The sequence below is a fragment of the Streptopelia decaocto genome (assembly GCF_964273445.1).
Source record: "Streptopelia decaocto genome assembly, contig: HAP1_SCAFFOLD_397, whole genome shotgun sequence".
Taxonomy (NCBI): Eukaryota; Metazoa; Chordata; class Aves; order Columbiformes; family Columbidae; genus Streptopelia; species Streptopelia decaocto.
This window is the reverse complement of record NW_028116986.1, coordinates 30,299-46,828: the sequence shown is the minus strand read 5'-3', so window position 1 is coordinate 46,828 and position 16,530 is coordinate 30,299. Positions and strand designations below refer to the sequence as shown.

The window sequence follows — 16,530 nt, the reverse complement described above, 5'->3', positions numbered from 1 at the left end:
AGAATACTATTGGGTGATTCTGAAACTGACATACCCTCAGTGAAAATAATTTGCCCCATTCCTTGAAAATGATCATACTACTAATACAAGTCCCCAATATTATGGGAAGTCTTTACTTCTTATGTTCATTTGAAGAGGCATAATAAATGCGAAGAGAATGTTATGCAAGTTAAGGACCTGGAAGGAGAAAGTGTGTGCTGTTCTCAGTCTGCTTCTAGTAAAGCTTGGTTTTCTTCTGAGTAGCATGGATCCTTTTGACCTTGTGCTCAGTCTCTTGGAAGATGACCTCAGCATGTTGAGAGACATGAGTAGCATATAGAGGACACTCATTGGCGTTAATTCTGCAGTGTCTGGCTTGCACCTGCAAAGCACATGTCCTGCATCATGATAGTCCCTTTGATAAGCTGCATAACAGGCTTTGAAGCCTGTGTTAGTGGAGAAGCTGGGATGATCTTGACCGACCAGAGAAACACCCACTTCAGAATTACTTTATTTTGCTCTTCTCTATTGTTTTCCTGGCATCTTCAGTGTTGTCCTTATCCCTTTTGCTGGTTTTGTACTTGTCAAACATTCTTCAAAATATTCTCCTCTAATGAGCAAGTCAGCATATTTAAGAAGTTGGCACAAGCTTATTTGATTGTTTACTTCTTGTCAGAACATGAACCTTTCTATTAATCACAGGCGAGTTTGCAAAAACCTCCAAATGAATGGCTTCCAGCCCTAGCATATTGAATGACAGACCTTTTGGATTTGAAGTTGGAATTTCTTTGGCAAAAATAACAATTCTGCAACTTTTCTAAAGGCAAGGATTCAGATTTCCTGTGTGTCTGCAGTGGCAGCTTGTTTTAGCTGCTGCACTGCCTATTAGCATATTGTTCCTTCAGTGTTTCCCTGAGTCCCTTCAGACACTGTTGGTTTTTAATCGTAGAGCTCTTGGAAAATAAGTGAGTGCTTCAGTGTGATTTACATCTCCTGAGGTCAGGAAAAGTTGTCCTGTATCACTTTTGAAGAAAACCAAGAAATGGAGATGGGATGAGAAACCATCTTGAGGTCTTCAAGTGTATGTTTTTTGGTAGGAATCCTTTTGCCACATCCGTTACATGTATTTAGAGTAAAATCAATATCAGCAGGACTCCCTTCTGCTCTGAGACAAATGTTTCCTTACCACAGAGAAATTTGGTGTCAGGTAGCTGCAATAACAGAACCTCACTATTAAAATAAAAAATTTTACTAAATAGGATGGGCGGAGCAGGTGGTTGGTGATTTATATTCTAAAACTTCTGCCGCACAATACACAGACATGCACAGGCACAGAAACACGCATGCGTGACACTCACAACAGTCAACGCACCTGTTTTGGTCCCCTTGTGGCCTGTCCTACAGTGCTGAGGGAACAGGGCATTCATTCAGACTGCTTGTCATGTCTGCATTCTGGTTGGTGGCGTAGGCTGCTGCATGTCAGCAGTTTAGCATGGTCACATCAATGTAAGCAGGACTCTCTTGTCTTCACACTGATGTAGGAGGGGCCTATGTATCAGGCACCAACTGACACAGCTTTTAAGGTGAGCTGGTTTAAGGCAACATGTTTCTGGGCTGCTTTTTGAGTGAGGGATAACAAGCATGCTAAAACTGTAACTTGAATGATTGTAGATAACATAATGGCTGGAAGTTGTGTAGTGGTGGAGCCAAGATTTCCTTCAAAATGTCTGGATAGCGTATGTCCAAAGTTTAGTTGTTGGCACTTAGGGATTTTGGGATGCTTAGAGGGAGTGGGTTTGAGTGTGCTGTATGTATAAAGCACTCTACAAATATGAAGGAATTGCGTTTGCAGTCTATGCTAGATGAGAACTAGTCAAGTTAGCAGTACATTTCTGGTAATCTGTTGCAGTATTTCAAAATGTTGGAATGTGGGTATTTTACATGGAGCTAGTAAATTAAGTTACACTGTTTGACACTGTCCCTTGAGAGTAGAGTTCTGCGGTTTGTGATTGTTTTCATTTCTAGCACCTAAAACTGTAGAGTAGGCTTGTAGTTGCAGTACATTCTCCCATTGCTGTAGCTTTGTTGATGTGCTGCTTATGTTTTCCAAATTTCTGGGAATTGAACTTTATTCTGATGTCACTGTTTCGTCTGTCCTTTTCATGCCTTTTCCTAAATGGATATAACAATGCAACAATCTCCTAACTACACATCAAGAACAGGAAAATCAAGGAAAGGTATTCTGTACAGTAGCATTTCAAATATGAAACACGTTGTATTATGTACAAATACATCTATGATGTTTTCTATCCTGGAGGACCCTATTTTGATGGGTTTGCTTTTATAAATCAGATTTGCGAGCAGTCTTTGGGCACTTTTTGTTTGTTTGCATGTTTTGCATGAGTCATTTGTTATTGAATCGTTTGCTTTGTGTCATCAGTGACAGTATTTTTTTTTTAAATATGTTCTTTGATTGCTCCAAAATGGAAATAGACTTCAGTTAAAGGGGAAACAAGTAATCCCCAGAGACAGCTTTTCTAGATCCTGTTTCTGTGGTAGGGCATCAAGGTCTGTCTGAAAGCATGCTCATGAACTTCCTCTGTTGCCTTCTAACAGGCAATGTGACCTGGTTTCGATCATTGCTTAAAGTTACTGTACGTTGAAAGCCGAAGTTCAGATAACTTCCTTAGCTGATTTGATTAATTATAACTGTACTAATCAAAAATATATCTGAAGTATTGTGTCAAGAGTTTGTAACTGGCTGTTCCTCCCTATCCCCCCAGTTCTAAGAGGCATGTTTTCATTCAGCTTGGGACGTTAGCAGGTAGATTAGACTGTGAGCACTGGGTTTACAGGAAGCTGCAGAATGTAAAAATAATTACTCTTTTAAAATATTATGTGTTTGTAGTAGGAAACATTAAAAATCGGAGACTATGTTAGTATTTTAGCTAGTTCAGCTTGCACTGGAAGTTTCAGCCTCTAGGTTTTGTCTGTGTGACGCGTCTACACTGAACATGTCTACTGTATTTCATGGTCTGAAAGCCTTGTTCAGGTCAGGAGATGTACTCATCAAAGTTCCCACATAAACCCTGTCTTTCGGACAGACGCAATTTGCATGCTCGTTTGTGGTTTACTGGCAGTAGAAGAGATGTCTTCCAGCATGGTATGCCTTTGTTTTCTTTTGCCTTCAATGGCTTTGCCCAACACCTCAGTTTGGTTGTCAGCATGTGACTTCATGGGAGGTCACCTGTCTCCATCTCCTGTTTATAAACAACTTCATTTTGTTATGATAGTTAACAAGAATTAGTTATTGAGAACTTGAGGAGTGCTGAAATAGCTGCTCTGTGGAGGTTATATTTGTTTGGTTTTCCCTTCCGTCTTGGGACTTGAAGAGCCCTTTTGTTTCATCTTAGTTGTTGATAGTTGAGATGTTAGCACTCTTCAGGCTGGATTCCTTGAGTGCAGATTTCATTAGGACATCAGCGATGTGCTAGAGGGCACTCTCATTGAGTTTGCAGATGGCCCCAAACTGGGGGGATCATTCTATACGCTCCAGGGCAGCGCTGCCATTCAGAGGGACCTTGGCGAGCTGGAGAGAAGGACTGTCAGGCATGTCTTACAAAATTCAGCAAAGACAAATGCCAAGTCCTGCACACAGAGAGGAACAACCTCTTGCTACAAAACATGTTGGGACTGCCTGGCTGGAGAGCTGCTTTGCTGAGAAGGACCAGAGGGTCTTGGCAGGGAGTGAGCTGAGCGTGAGCCAGCAGAGTGCCCTGGCGACTGAGAAGCTCGACAGTGTCCCGGGCTGTATTAAGAGCAGCATAGCCAAGAAACTGAGAAAAGTGATTGTCCATCCTCTTTGGCAACTCACTGGAGTGTGTCCAGCTCCCTGGGTACAATTTTGAGCCCCCAGTGCAAGAGGGACTGGTCTTTCAACAGTGAGCAAATTCAGTGGAGGGCCATCCAGTTTGTCTAGGGCCGGAGTACATGCCCTGTGAGCAGAGGCTGAGGAAACTGGGCTTGTTCAGCCTAGAGAAGAACTGACTTTGAAGGGGACCTAGCTGCAGCTTCCAGTACATATGAGGCGAAGACAAAGCCGCGTTCTTCCCAGTGGTGCATGACAGGAGGTGGAGACACCAGAGGCATAAACGCAAACAAGAGAGTGTCTAACTGAATGTGAGAAGCTGCACTGTGATAAGCACAGTCAAACAGCGAGGCTGTACAGTCTCCTTCCTTGGAGGTGTTCAAGATTGGTCTGGATAAAGCCTTAAACAACCTTATCTGACCTCTTCACTAAGCCTGTCTTGAAGAGGTGTTGGCTAAGAGACTTCCTGAAGTCCCTTCTGACCTGATTTGTCCTATGATCCTATATCCAAGTTGCCTTCATACCGCTGACAAAAGCTTGGTGTGTAGCATAGAATGCCCTGGTTATTATGCCCCTTTTGTCTGTTGAATGCCCTTTTCTGTGCAGCATAGAGAACTGCTGGTGATTCTTCTACCTGAGGATAAGCTTGAGATCTTAACTGTACTTTGTGGTTTTTTTCTTTACATTTTCAGATTAATCTGTAACTGGGTAGAGCATTAGGTAGTGTAGCATGTAGCATAATGTTATACATGTTACATAGAGTAGTAAAATCTCTGCATGTGATGTGTTCTCATGTGTAATATGAGTACTTCAGAGGTTCATGTACTTAGTATTTTGCTAAACCACCAGCATTATGTTAACTGTTAACTAACATAGCGTATTCCTACTATGCTTATTTTTTTTAGTTTAGAGGTGTTTCTTAAACTTGTAGGACATAAGAATCCAAAGGAGAGAGAACTCTGGTATTTTTGTTGTCTTTTTTAATTCAGTATGGTTTGAAAAATAAGTCGCTTTGGAAATAGATTCATTCATGTTGTCTTGTGTTGAATTGACTGCCCAAAGTTTCATTCTCTTATGACCTTTAGAGTTGTCCATGTGAGATATTTATATGTATTGGTTAATTTTTTGCATGCCGAATCTAATTTCAACATGTCAATGAATTTTTACACAGCAATAGATGACTCTTCCCAAGGAGACTCAATAAGGTGAGACTTTGAAAATACCTAGCACGTACCTGAGGAATCATTTGAGAGACACAGCACTCATTTTGCTTTGCTTTTTAAGAAGCTCTGAGAAAGAGGAGGGTGATGACAGTTGGCATACCTCTGAGGAAGAAGAACTCGATTTTACCCCCAAGGTACGGTGCCTTTACAGGAAAAATGTTCTGCAAAAATAAGTGATTTGAAGGCAAGTTTTCTCTGGGATTGACAGAAGCTGCAGTTCCAGCCAATATTCTTTTCTCCTTAGAAGCAGCCTCTGGCCTGCCAGTCTCTCTTCTGCTGTGAGTTTTTCCCTAAAAGACCTGTAACTGTGGCCAAGCATGCAGTAGATTTGTGGTTTGGGGCAAAAGAGCAATAGGTGACGGGATAAACAACCACATGGTTTTATTTACTCTTGTTCATTTGAGTCAGATTTGCAGACCCTGCAAGTTGATAAGTTACTATGCTAACCTATTCTGTTCTTCTCCAAACATTGTTATTATTTCCTGTAAATTTGCTGACAGAATCCTAACTGCTCAGAAAAAGGGCATTTATTTACCAAGATCTACTGAAATCCTTCATCACCTAGTTCTCCTTTCCTCCTCGTCAGGTTCCTCAAGAGCACTCAATAGATGAGTTATTCAAATGGGTCATCTTTTTTCTGCTATGAGATGGCATTCCATGCTTGCATGTAATCTCACACTGCATGTTTTCCCTCTCTTTTGAATGCTTCGGTAGTATTCTTTCTGTCAGCTACAAGCTCTCATAGCTGTTTTTACTGAAGTTCTGAATGGTTTTCAACTTCTGCAGTGATGTCCGGAGCATCTAATCTGTTGCACTGGGACTCTGCAGTGGTGAGGAACCTGAGTGTACTAGTTGAACCCTCTCTGTGATGGTAGAGATACAAGCATGTTTAGTTTGAAATATGGTTTAATTTTCTTGCACTGATTTAAATAGAAATGATGCATTTTTCTGGCATGATTTTTAAATTTAGGGATATTTTAGTAAGTGTACTTGCAGGTACTAATTTATGCATTCAGTCTAGGGATCTTAACAGTTACTTGTGTTATGTGTATTTGCAAGCAAGCATCCTGAAACTGCAATCGTAAATACAGCTGACTTTTACAAATATTAAAACCAGACGTTTAGAACTCTTATGCATCTCAACATAGTTTCGGAAACAATTTGCAAAAGATGTCTGTGCGGTGTTTTGGGGTGAAATACTTACTGAATTGCATATGTGAGAAGTGTTTGCATAGTTAGAACTATAGGATGGAGCAAGCACCTGAGCACTATCAAAAGGACAAGCCGATTGTATTTATTGTTCAAGATTTGATGTGAACAAAGGATTTGTTTTTGTTACCGTTTTAAAAAAATTGGTTTGCTTAAATAAATCTTTATTTACAGAAGCCGCAGAAGCCAAACTTGACACTGTTAATGAAAGCTTCCCAGAAGTTCAGGAAAAAGAGTAAGCTATTTGGAAAAGATTGTATGATATCCTGATATATAAAAGTAGACTTGATAAGTAGGGTTTTGGTTTTTGTGGGTGGTTTTTTGTTTTTTTTTTTTTCTTTTTTTCTGTTTACATAACTCCTTTTGTTCACATGCATTTTTCCTTTTCTTATGCTTTAAGACGATGGTGATGATTCTAGAATTGAAAGTCCTAAGTCACCAAAGAAAAACCTCAAAGAAGAACAGGAGGAGGAAGATCAGGAAGATGAAGAAACTCAGTCTAAAGACATACAGGTGGAGAAGCAGGGAAAGAAAACAAAACCTAAAGGGGAAATTAATCAGAAATTGAAGTATTTTAGTAATGCTAAGTATGAAGGGGAAGCTTGGTGTGGAACTGGAGATGTCTGTGATGATGATCATAAAATAAGTAAAGAACTTGATGAAAAGGTGGAGGAATCTGTTGATACTCCTGTGTTTTTATAGCTGGGTGTTATGAAAAGGTGCGAGAAAATGTAACTTCTATGTCTCCAAAGATAATGAATAATGAAGTATCTTGCAAGTCAGTGCCAAAACAAGCTGTCTTTCAAAATCTAAATAATTTGCAAGATACACAAGAAAGCCAGAATAGGAAAAGCATGATTCAGGAGAAGTTTCACAGAAATGCAGCAAAAAGCCCAAAGCTTGAAAGCCAAAGACCAAACTCTGTTGTTCTTGAATGTGTGGATGATGAAGATACTGAGGAAGCCCTGAAGCAAGAAAGGGAAAACTTGTGCTTAAATAGCAGTCAAGAAAATTTAAGAGCAGCATTTCACTCAAGCACCAAAGTAAGCATATAGGGATGATCCAATGACAACATTATTTTCTAAGGGTGATACAGGTAAGAAACAAATAGTAAACTGGATTTCTCTTAATACTTATTCTTCACGTATATCCATCTTTCGATCATCCTTTTTGGTATTAGAAAATGTCTCACTGCTAGCCAAATCAGTTTCTTAGGTATAAGAATAATATCAGGCAACATTTTCCATATTTTTTTATATTGGTTGCAGTGGTTTTGCAGTAAAAAGAATAGGCGGTAGACTGCTTCTGGAATCAATTGAATTTTTCTCAGGGGCTTTGCAGAACTGGAGGTGAGACTTAGAACATTAGGCATTGCTTTCTACTCATGTAGATTCCCATGGAAAAACTGAAAGTCTTGTAAAACAAAGCTCAACAAAGTTTCCCTGTTGTCTTACACAAGAAAAGTATTTTTCAAGTTGTCGATGGATGGCAAAAAAGGTGCTTGTTTCGGCTCTTTCCAGCTGCTTTGATCCATTTCTTTTAGGGAGAATCACCTGAATGGGAAGAAAAGGAGGAGGAGCAGGAAAAAGAAGACACAGGTGAAAAGCTACAAACTGCAATTCTTGAGGGAGTGAAGAATTCTATTTGTAATGATAACCATCAAGTCCACAATGCTTCAAAAGAAAATGCTGGTGAGAGAAATGAATTAGTAAATACTAGTCCCAGTTATTCCTCTCTAAATGTTAATGCACACTAAATGAAAGAAAATGGTGATTGACCTCTAAGACAGCAAATGTTTCCCTTGCCTGTGAATGCTAGTGGGCATTGGCAGAGAAGGAAAGCAGCTTTTGTTCCTTTTCATTAATTCTTGAAGAACTGCAATTATGATTTTGGATTCCCAGTAATGCTATACGAAGCAAGTAGCATTCTTGCTTGCATTGCTCTGTTGTCCCTGAAGTAATCTGAACACAACACACACGTGATAAAAAAATGGAGGACTAAGAGTGTCTTGGGTGTGACAGTAGTATTCCCCTTACTGGCCCATATTGTTGGATTGAAAAGCTGAGATTGTTCTTAGCTGAAGGCTAGGAGAGATTTGAGTTAAGCTGAGAGCTGTTTGTTCTAGTGCCTAATCTTCTACAGTTTTAAAATGTAGAGGGTCTCTCCAGTGCCACAGCTGTGTGTGCTTGAAAGCATTACCAGCTTCTTCAGAGTTGAGCACTTTGGTCCTTACCTCAGGTCTCAGAGTAGGAGCAGAAGGCATCTTTTGGATGCAGGGCTTGACCGACGGGGAAAAGCAGAGTGAACTAAAACCACTCAGTGTCTCACTTGTTACCTCATTTATAGGTGCCCTGCCAGCCGAGGGAGCAGAGGAAGATAATGATTCTCCCTGGGATTCCGAGGTACTGTCTGTGGAAGACTCAGGGGTCCCCACAGAAGGGGTGCATGGAGGGGAGGGGTAAGATCCAGAAGCACTTGAGAGCTTGCTGTTGCCTTGAGCCCTAACGCTGATAAGGCTCGTTTCTTCTACTGCTTCTACTCCACGTTTGTAACCAGGGCCTGGCAGGATTGTTGCTTTTTCACCATGCAGCCCTGTTCTGCTGACCTGGTCAGCGATTTTCCTTAGGGTATAACCTAGATGGTTAGCTGCTTCTGATTGGATCCCCTCTAGCTTTTGTAGGTGTGCTCCAGCCCTTTTTGTAAGCTCTGCCTTGCTAGTCTTCATTCAATCCAAATTGGCCTTGTGACTGGGAGTATCGATGTATTCCCTCACCATGCAGGATACGTGCCTAAGAAACATAAGCACAAACTTGAATGTCAGGTACTAGTTCAGTACAGAAGTTGGATCACCACAGACCTGCAGCTATTGGTTCGCAACCCACATCTTGAGTTGCCATGTTAGTTTTCCTTTCTGGCTGTCCAGTTTCTCAGTGTGACAGAACAGTTTAGATGAGTTGTAAGGTTTTTGCCTAAGACCTGAAAACACACACAACTGTTGTGATTTTCCAGTATAGTACATCTTGGTGTGTCCTTTCCTGGGGTCTTATAAAAGGTTTTTGTACCTCTTATATACTTGATACCATGCTGTGCAAGTTGGCTTTTTGCATAGAAATGAGTTGAAAATGCATTTGTACCAATTGTCATGCATATGTTTTAGATTATAGAGTCGAATTGTGAAGGTCTGAGGGAAGTATCGTCCGGTGTGTTTCTCCCAGCTGCAGACAGACAAGGAATATACTCCAAGATTGTCTCCGAGGAATGCAACAACGGTAACTTCCTGGGGGACTAGATGTTTGTCTGTAGGCATTTATAGACTAAAGTGAACTTTTATGAGTGTCTGTCTTAGCAATGCTGTTCCGATGTGGGTGCATGCTATAGCAATGAAGTGCTTACTTTTTGAATTAACACCAGTAATCATAGCGCTTGCTGGCCCCTTTGTAAAGGAAGTTGTCTTGTTTGCATTCTGTGTGTTCTTTGGACGTGTTTGTAATTTTTTGGATTCAGGTTCTTGTTGCATGATGATGAAAGTGTATGTGTTTTAGGACTGACCTGCCTGAACACTTAAACGTTACTGGATGCTAACGCATCAGAAGAAAGCTGTGATCTGGCTAAACATTTTTACCCCCAGCTTAATTTTTGATAGCTTTCTGTTTCGCTTTGCCTAGGAGCTAAAATGGGACCGAAAGTTCAGGTTTTGTTGCTAAGGGTTTCTGCCTGTGTTTTGTGATACTGTCTCCCTAGCATCTTGAGCATAGGATGGCAGGGAAGTTTTGCTCTTGGGGTAGAACTCTTTCCAGAAGAACTTCTCCTTTACCAGGTGGTTTGTCGATCCTGCTTCTAGGATAGGTACAATAGGACAACTGAAGAAGCTAATCCAGTTTGAGTTTAGTAAGCTAGAAGCAAAACTTGACAAGCTCCTGGGAGCTTCTAAATGGACTTGTTGAGTAGTTGTCATGGAAGTCTGCTTTGTGTGATTCCACTAAGGCAAATTTCAAATCCCTGTGGGAAGGGGGTGAAAGGTCATTATGGTGATCTTTCTAAGGTTTTCCATAGTGCTAGACCACCAAGTGAAGTGAAATGAAATACTGTTTGCTTTTAATTTTTTTTTTTTTTTTTTGATCCAAAAGTTTTGCTGTGGAGCCATTCTTAGTAACACTTCACAGACTCATTTCATGCGAGGACTCAAACTCAAAGAATTAAGCAGAGGATTTGAGAAACATAGGTGGGCCAGTAGATTGTGTGGGTTTGGAAATGATTTAATGCTGGACAACATTTAAGGAAAAAAAGTATTTGGAACTATACTACAAATGCAGATGACAACCAAACAACATTTGTTTGTTTCCTTGCAAGCTAAACCAGAACAATTTGATGAGAACTAGCTCGATTTTCTTTTTTCTTTTTTTTTCCTTTTGCTGAATGACACGTGTGAGGTTTCTGTGTCTGCAGCCATGCTTGCCGTGTCCCATCAATGGAAAGGAAAATACTCCTTCACACAAAGCACTTGCAGAATTGCAGTCGGAGCGCTGCTGCGCTGTTTTGTGATCATTCGCTATAGCAGACCGGATTTGGCTTTTGAAAGAATCCTTTTAGAAAACAGGATTCAGCTCCTCAAAAGGACTAAGTATTTTGATTTTGTTCGTTCAACAAGCCCGACCTTATTGCTTCACATGAATTGTCCTAGTTTTGTGATTATTGTTTTTTAAATCCAAGGTGCGTGATGGGAAGTGTGTGGTGTCCATTTCTGGTATAGTCATCCAAATGCTATACGATGAGGCAAACTGAATGTTAGGTATCATACTCTTGATGAAAGAATGCTTTCAACTAATACTTAGCTGTAAACCTGGTGATGTTGAATGGAGGAAAAGAGACCTTCAATTAAATAAAATCACTTTTTTTCAAAACCTTTTTTTTTTTAACCTCCAGGCTTTTCAGAGAAACCCAGCAATTCCCAGGTAAGTATTTGTTCATGTCAGATGGGCTACTTGTTGTCCTCATTGAATAGTATGTGGTTACTTTGAAATTGGCCTATTGTCATTGGATTGTGTCTTTTCTAGCTGAAGACTCCAGAATCAGCTTTGGAAATGAAGGAAACCTCTCCTAAAAAAAGGCAGCAGGAATCAGGTAACGTTTAGTTCATGTGGTTCTGGGTTTAGCTTCATAATCTTTCTGGAGAGGAGTATTTAATAAAGCATCTGATGTATTTGTTTTGCAGATCTGTTGGAGGAATTAGGTTTAGGAGATGCAGATGATATTGAAGGTATTCATAGCAGTCTCTGTAGTGTTTTGGGTTTTTTTATGGCCAGACACATTGTACTGGCATGTTTTTTTCCTAATACTAAATTAATGGTTCTAGCAAGGTGTTCTGGGAAAAGAAGGTCTACTGAAATACGCCTCTATGCATGTGTGTGCTCCTCCTCTGGTCTGCCATTCAACACTGCAAATACCCTTCCATGATGTGGGCTTCCTCCTCTATACCTGCTGTCATCTCCCCTTTGCAGGGGAGTCCTGAAGTTTGCTTTCCTTCCAGTTTCTCAAAAAAACCCTTCCTGATATTTGCGGTTCCCCGAGCATGTGCCGTAGCTGATTCCGGGCTAGGGATCTGCAATTTAAGCTGTCCAGGTGCTGCAGGTGAGACAGAAAGGATCGTTCTTGGGCTCCTCCTGTAGCTGTACGTAGCAGGAATGATTGCTTCCCTGGCTTTTCTCTACCTGTCTGGCAGTTGCTTTGGAACGTGTAGCAAATACATTCCTTTGAGGCTGGAAACTGCCCAGCAGGTTCAGAGGCAGGGGAAGGAAGCGGGGAAGAGAGACAAGGTGGGAGGAAATGACAGTGTCAGCGTGTGGCCAGGAATTCTCTGTCTTTGGAAACAAGGATAAAAGTGACACAGCTAGTTGGTCCACTATAAATTGGAGGGAGGATATATGACTTCAGTGGTTTTTTAGTTTCCTTGTTTTAACGTTTATTGATTTCCATATCTACTATTGAGATGAGTTTTTAAGAGTTGCTACATTCAGCTATTGAAAATAGAAATGAGAGAGAGGTGAACAGATCTGTCAGCAAGTACTTGAACTTGTAACTTTGAAGTATAGAATACAAATGGTTCCAAGCACCTTGGCATCCTCGCTTTAGGGGGATAAAAAAAGTACCGTGTTTCTTTTGGCAATAATAGAGATTAAACTTCTCCCTAGGAAAAATCTCTCTCTCTCCTCTTGCTCTTCCAGTCCTCCTCTCCACCACCTCTTCCTCTCGCTCTTCTCGTCTCTCTCATGTCTTTGCAGTGGGTAAGCAAGAGCAGGTCCTCTTGTGCCCTTTATTTTGTGGTGATAGCGTTTTTATAAGATGCATAGAGGCTTCTTAAAAGTTGTTCAAGCATGAGTGCTGGTTTTGTCTGTATTACACAATAATGTGAGATGTAGCCCCATAGCGGATCATTACGTTATATATACGTTTGTATAATATTACAAACACAGAACAACCACCTTTTCGTAGCTCCTTTGGTGTCAGCTACTTTTCTGGTGTGTCTTTATTCATTTGTGCCATGTTAGTGTTTCCCCAGGTGTTATCGTGAAGATCAAGTGTTAAGAAGTACATGTGACAATTTCCTTCCAACTTTTATGGTTGGCTTTTGGTTTAAGCAATTTAGATTGCTTCAGCAAAGCATCACAGTTCCTGCGGCACAAATCTGTATGACTCTAAAAGGCCTGAATGCCATCCTTCACAAGTTTATTTCATAAATCTGGAAAAAAGGTGCAGTATCTTGCACAACTGAGTGTTCAATGAGAGATTAGATTTCCCGATCTATTTACTTTGTTACTACTCATCAGAACTCATTGAAATGTATTTTTGGGTCAATAGTGTTGAGTCAGCTTGGATCGGTAGTGTTGTTCCTATCTTTTCTGTATAGAAGAGTAGCTGCTTTGCACTGTAATCTGCACAAAATCACTATGGAAGACAATTGATGAGGAGGGAAATCTCAGAGGAGAGAGGAGTGGTAAAGGCTACTTGGAGAGAGCACTAGAAGTCACATGAGTGAATCCTGAGTCAGTTTTACCTAATGGAGTAGCTTAAAAGAGCCAAATGAAGATAGTCGCATCTGGCCAGGAACCCACTGAGACTGAACCTTTTGTTTGTCTGGTAGAGAAGAGATTTGGATGTTAATCCCCTAAGATAGAAACAACTTTTGTGTGTTTGGCGTGTGTTGGAGCTGTGAGCCCATACTCTGTGTTTCAGTGGCAATGCTGAGGTGTTGAGCGTCTGGGAAGGTGCAGGGTAACACCCCTCTGTCCAGGAAGAGCTTTCTTGGTGGCGCTACAAAACGCGCGTTGTTGCTTCATGATTTTAGTGTGAGGATGTTTTGGACAGTGTTTCTACATTAGCTGCTGTGCAGCGGAAAGTAGTAGTAACTGCCAAATTCTGGAGCTGTAGGCTGGAGAGCAGGTGACCTAAACTCTGTATCTCACCGGACTGCAGCATGCAGGAGTGTCTTCCTGAATTGGGCTGGGTGTTGCTTGTAGCTGTGTCAGCTGTTGTGCATATCCATCTTCTGCTGGAAAGGAGGCAAGAGGAGGTGGCAGTGAAAAGGAAATACCATGATGTGACCAGGCGTGAAGAAACACTCACTTCTTAGGTTGTCCTTAGCAAGAGAAGCACTGCGCATCTTTTGGATGCAGGGCTTGACCGACGGGGAAAAGCAGAGTGAACTAAAACCACTCAGTGTCTCACTTGTTACCTCATTTATAGGTGCCCTGCCAGCCGAGGGAGCAGAGGAAGATAATGATTCTCCCTGGGATTCCGAGGTACTGTCTGTGGAAGACTCAGGGGTCCCCACAGAAGGGGTGCATGGAGGGGAGGGGTAAGATCCAGAAGCACTTGAGAGCTTGCTGTTGCCTTGAGCCCTAACGCTGATAAGGCTCGTTTCTTCTACTGCTTCTACTCCACGTTTGTAACCAGGGCCTGGCAGGATTGTTGCTTTTTCACCATGCAGCCCTGTTCTGCTGACCTGGTCAGCGATTTTCCTTAGGGTATAACCTAGATGGTTAGCTGCTTCTGATTGGATCCCCTCTAGCTTTTGTAGGTGTGCTCCAGCCCTTTTTGTAAGCTCTGCCTTGCTAGTCTTCATTCAATCCAAATTGGCCTTGTGACTGGGAGTATCGATGTATTCCCTCACCATGCAGGATACGTGCCTAAGAAACATAAGCACAAACTTGAATGTCAGGTACTAGTTCAGTACAGAAGTTGGATCACCACAGACCTGCAGCTATTGGTTCGCAACCCACATCTTGAGTTGCCATGTTAGTTTTCCTTTCTGGCTGTCCAGTTTCTCAGTGTGACAGAACAGTTTAGATGAGTTGTAAGGTTTTTGCCTAAGACCTGAAAACACACACAACTGTTGTGATTTTCCAGTATAGTACATCTTGGTGTGTCCTTTCCTGGGGTCTTATAAAAGGTTTTTGTACCTCTTATATACTTGATACCATGCTGTGCAAGTTGGCTTTTTGCGTAGAAATGAGTTGAAAATGCATTTGTACCAATTGTCATGCATATGTTTTAGATTATAGAGTCGAATTGTGAAGGTCTGAGGGAAGTATCGTCCGGTGTGTTTCTCCCAGCTGCAGACAGACAAGGAATATACTCCAAGATTGTCTCCGAGGCATGCAACAACGGTAACTTCCTGGGGGACTAGATGTTTGTCTGTAGGCATTTATAGACTAAAGTGAACTTTTATGAGTGTCTGTCTTAGCAATGCTGTTCCGATGTGGGTGCATGCTATAGCAATGAAGTGCTTACTTTTTGAATTAACACCAGTAATCATAGCGCTTGCTGGCCCCTTTGTAAAGGAAGTTGTCTTGTTTGCATTCTGTGTGTTCTTTGGACGTGTTTGTAATTTTTTGGATTCAGGTTCTTGTTGCATGATGATGAAAGTGTATGTGTTTTAGGACTGACCTGCCTGAACACTTAAACGTTACTGGATGCTAACGCATCAGAAGAAAGCTGTGATCTGGCTAAACATTTTTACCCCCAGCTTAATTTTTGATAGCTTTCTGTTTCGCTTTGCCTAGGAGCTAAAATGGGACCGAAAGTTCAGGTTTTGTTGCTAAGGGTTTCTGCCTGTGTTTTGTGATACTGTCTCCCTAGCATCTTGAGCATAGGATGGCAGGGAAGTTTTGCTCTTGGGGTAGAACTCTTTCCAGAAGAACTTCTCCTTTACCAGGTGGTTTGTCGATCCTGCTTCTAGGATAGGTACAATAGGACAACTGAAGAAGCTAATCCAGTTTGAGTTTAGTAAGCTAGAAGCAAAACTTGACAAGCTCCTGGGAGCTTCTAAATCGACTTGTTGAGTAGTTGTCATGGAAGTCTGCTTTGTGTGATTCCACTAAGGCAAATTTCAAATCCCTGTGGGAAGGGGGTGAAAGGTCATTATGGTGATCTTTCTAAGGTTTTCCATAGTGCTAGACCACCAAGTGAAGTGAAATGAAATACTGTTTGCTTTTAATTTTTTTTTTTTTTTTGATCCAAAAGTTTTGCTGTGGAGCCGTTCTTAGTAACACTTCACAGACTCATTTCATGCGAGGACTCAAACTCAAAGAATTAAGCAGAGGATTTGAGAAACATAGGTGGGCCAGTAGATTGTGTGGGTTTGGAAATGATTTAATGCTGGACAACATTTAAGGAAAAAAAGTATTTGGAACTATACTACAAATGCAGATGACAACCAAACAACATTTGTTTGTTTCCTTGCAAGCTAAACCAGAACAATTTGATGAGAACTAGCTCGATTTTCTTTTTTCTTTTTTTTTCCTTTTGCTGAATGACACGTGTGAGGTTTCTGTGTCTGCAGCCATGCTTGCCGTGTCCCATCAATGGAAAGGAAAATACTCCTTCACACAAAGCACTTGCAGAATTGCAGTCGGAGCGCTGCTGCGCTGTTTTGTGATCATTCGCTATAGCAGACCGGATTTGGCTTTTGAAAGAATCCTTTTAGAAAACAGGATTCAGCTCCTCAAAAGGACTAAGTATTTTGATTTTGTTCGTTCAACAAGCCCGACCTTATTGCTTCACATGAATTGTCCTAGTTTTGTGATTATTGTTTTTTAAATCCAAGGTGCGTGATGGGAAGTGTGTGGTGTCCATTTCTGGTATAGTCATCCAAATGCTATACGATGAGGCAAACTGAATGTTAGGTATCATACTCTTGATGAAAGAATGCTTTCAACTAATACTTAGCTGTAAACCTGGTGATGTTGAATGGAG

General features: G+C 41.1%; 1 protein-coding gene and 1 long non-coding RNA gene across 2 annotated transcripts in view; both read left to right on the top strand.

Annotated features, from left to right (window-relative positions):
• Positions 1 to 16,530, top strand: part of LOC309451982 (uncharacterized protein) — a 49,265-nt gene that overhangs the window by 12,043 nt on the left and 20,692 nt on the right. The window contains 4 exon segments of the mRNA XM_082076666.1: positions 2,163 to 2,216; positions 5,019 to 5,052; positions 5,132 to 5,204; positions 6,454 to 6,514. Coding sequence (XP_081932792.1) covers positions 2,163 to 2,216; positions 5,019 to 5,052; positions 5,132 to 5,204; positions 6,454 to 6,514 — 222 coding nt within the window.
• LOC309451983 lies at positions 9,445 to 11,371 on the top strand. The gene is made up of 3 exons (XR_014186392.1): positions 9,445 to 9,548; positions 11,203 to 11,231; positions 11,334 to 11,371. It is a non-coding gene; the product is annotated as an uncharacterized lncRNA (long non-coding RNA).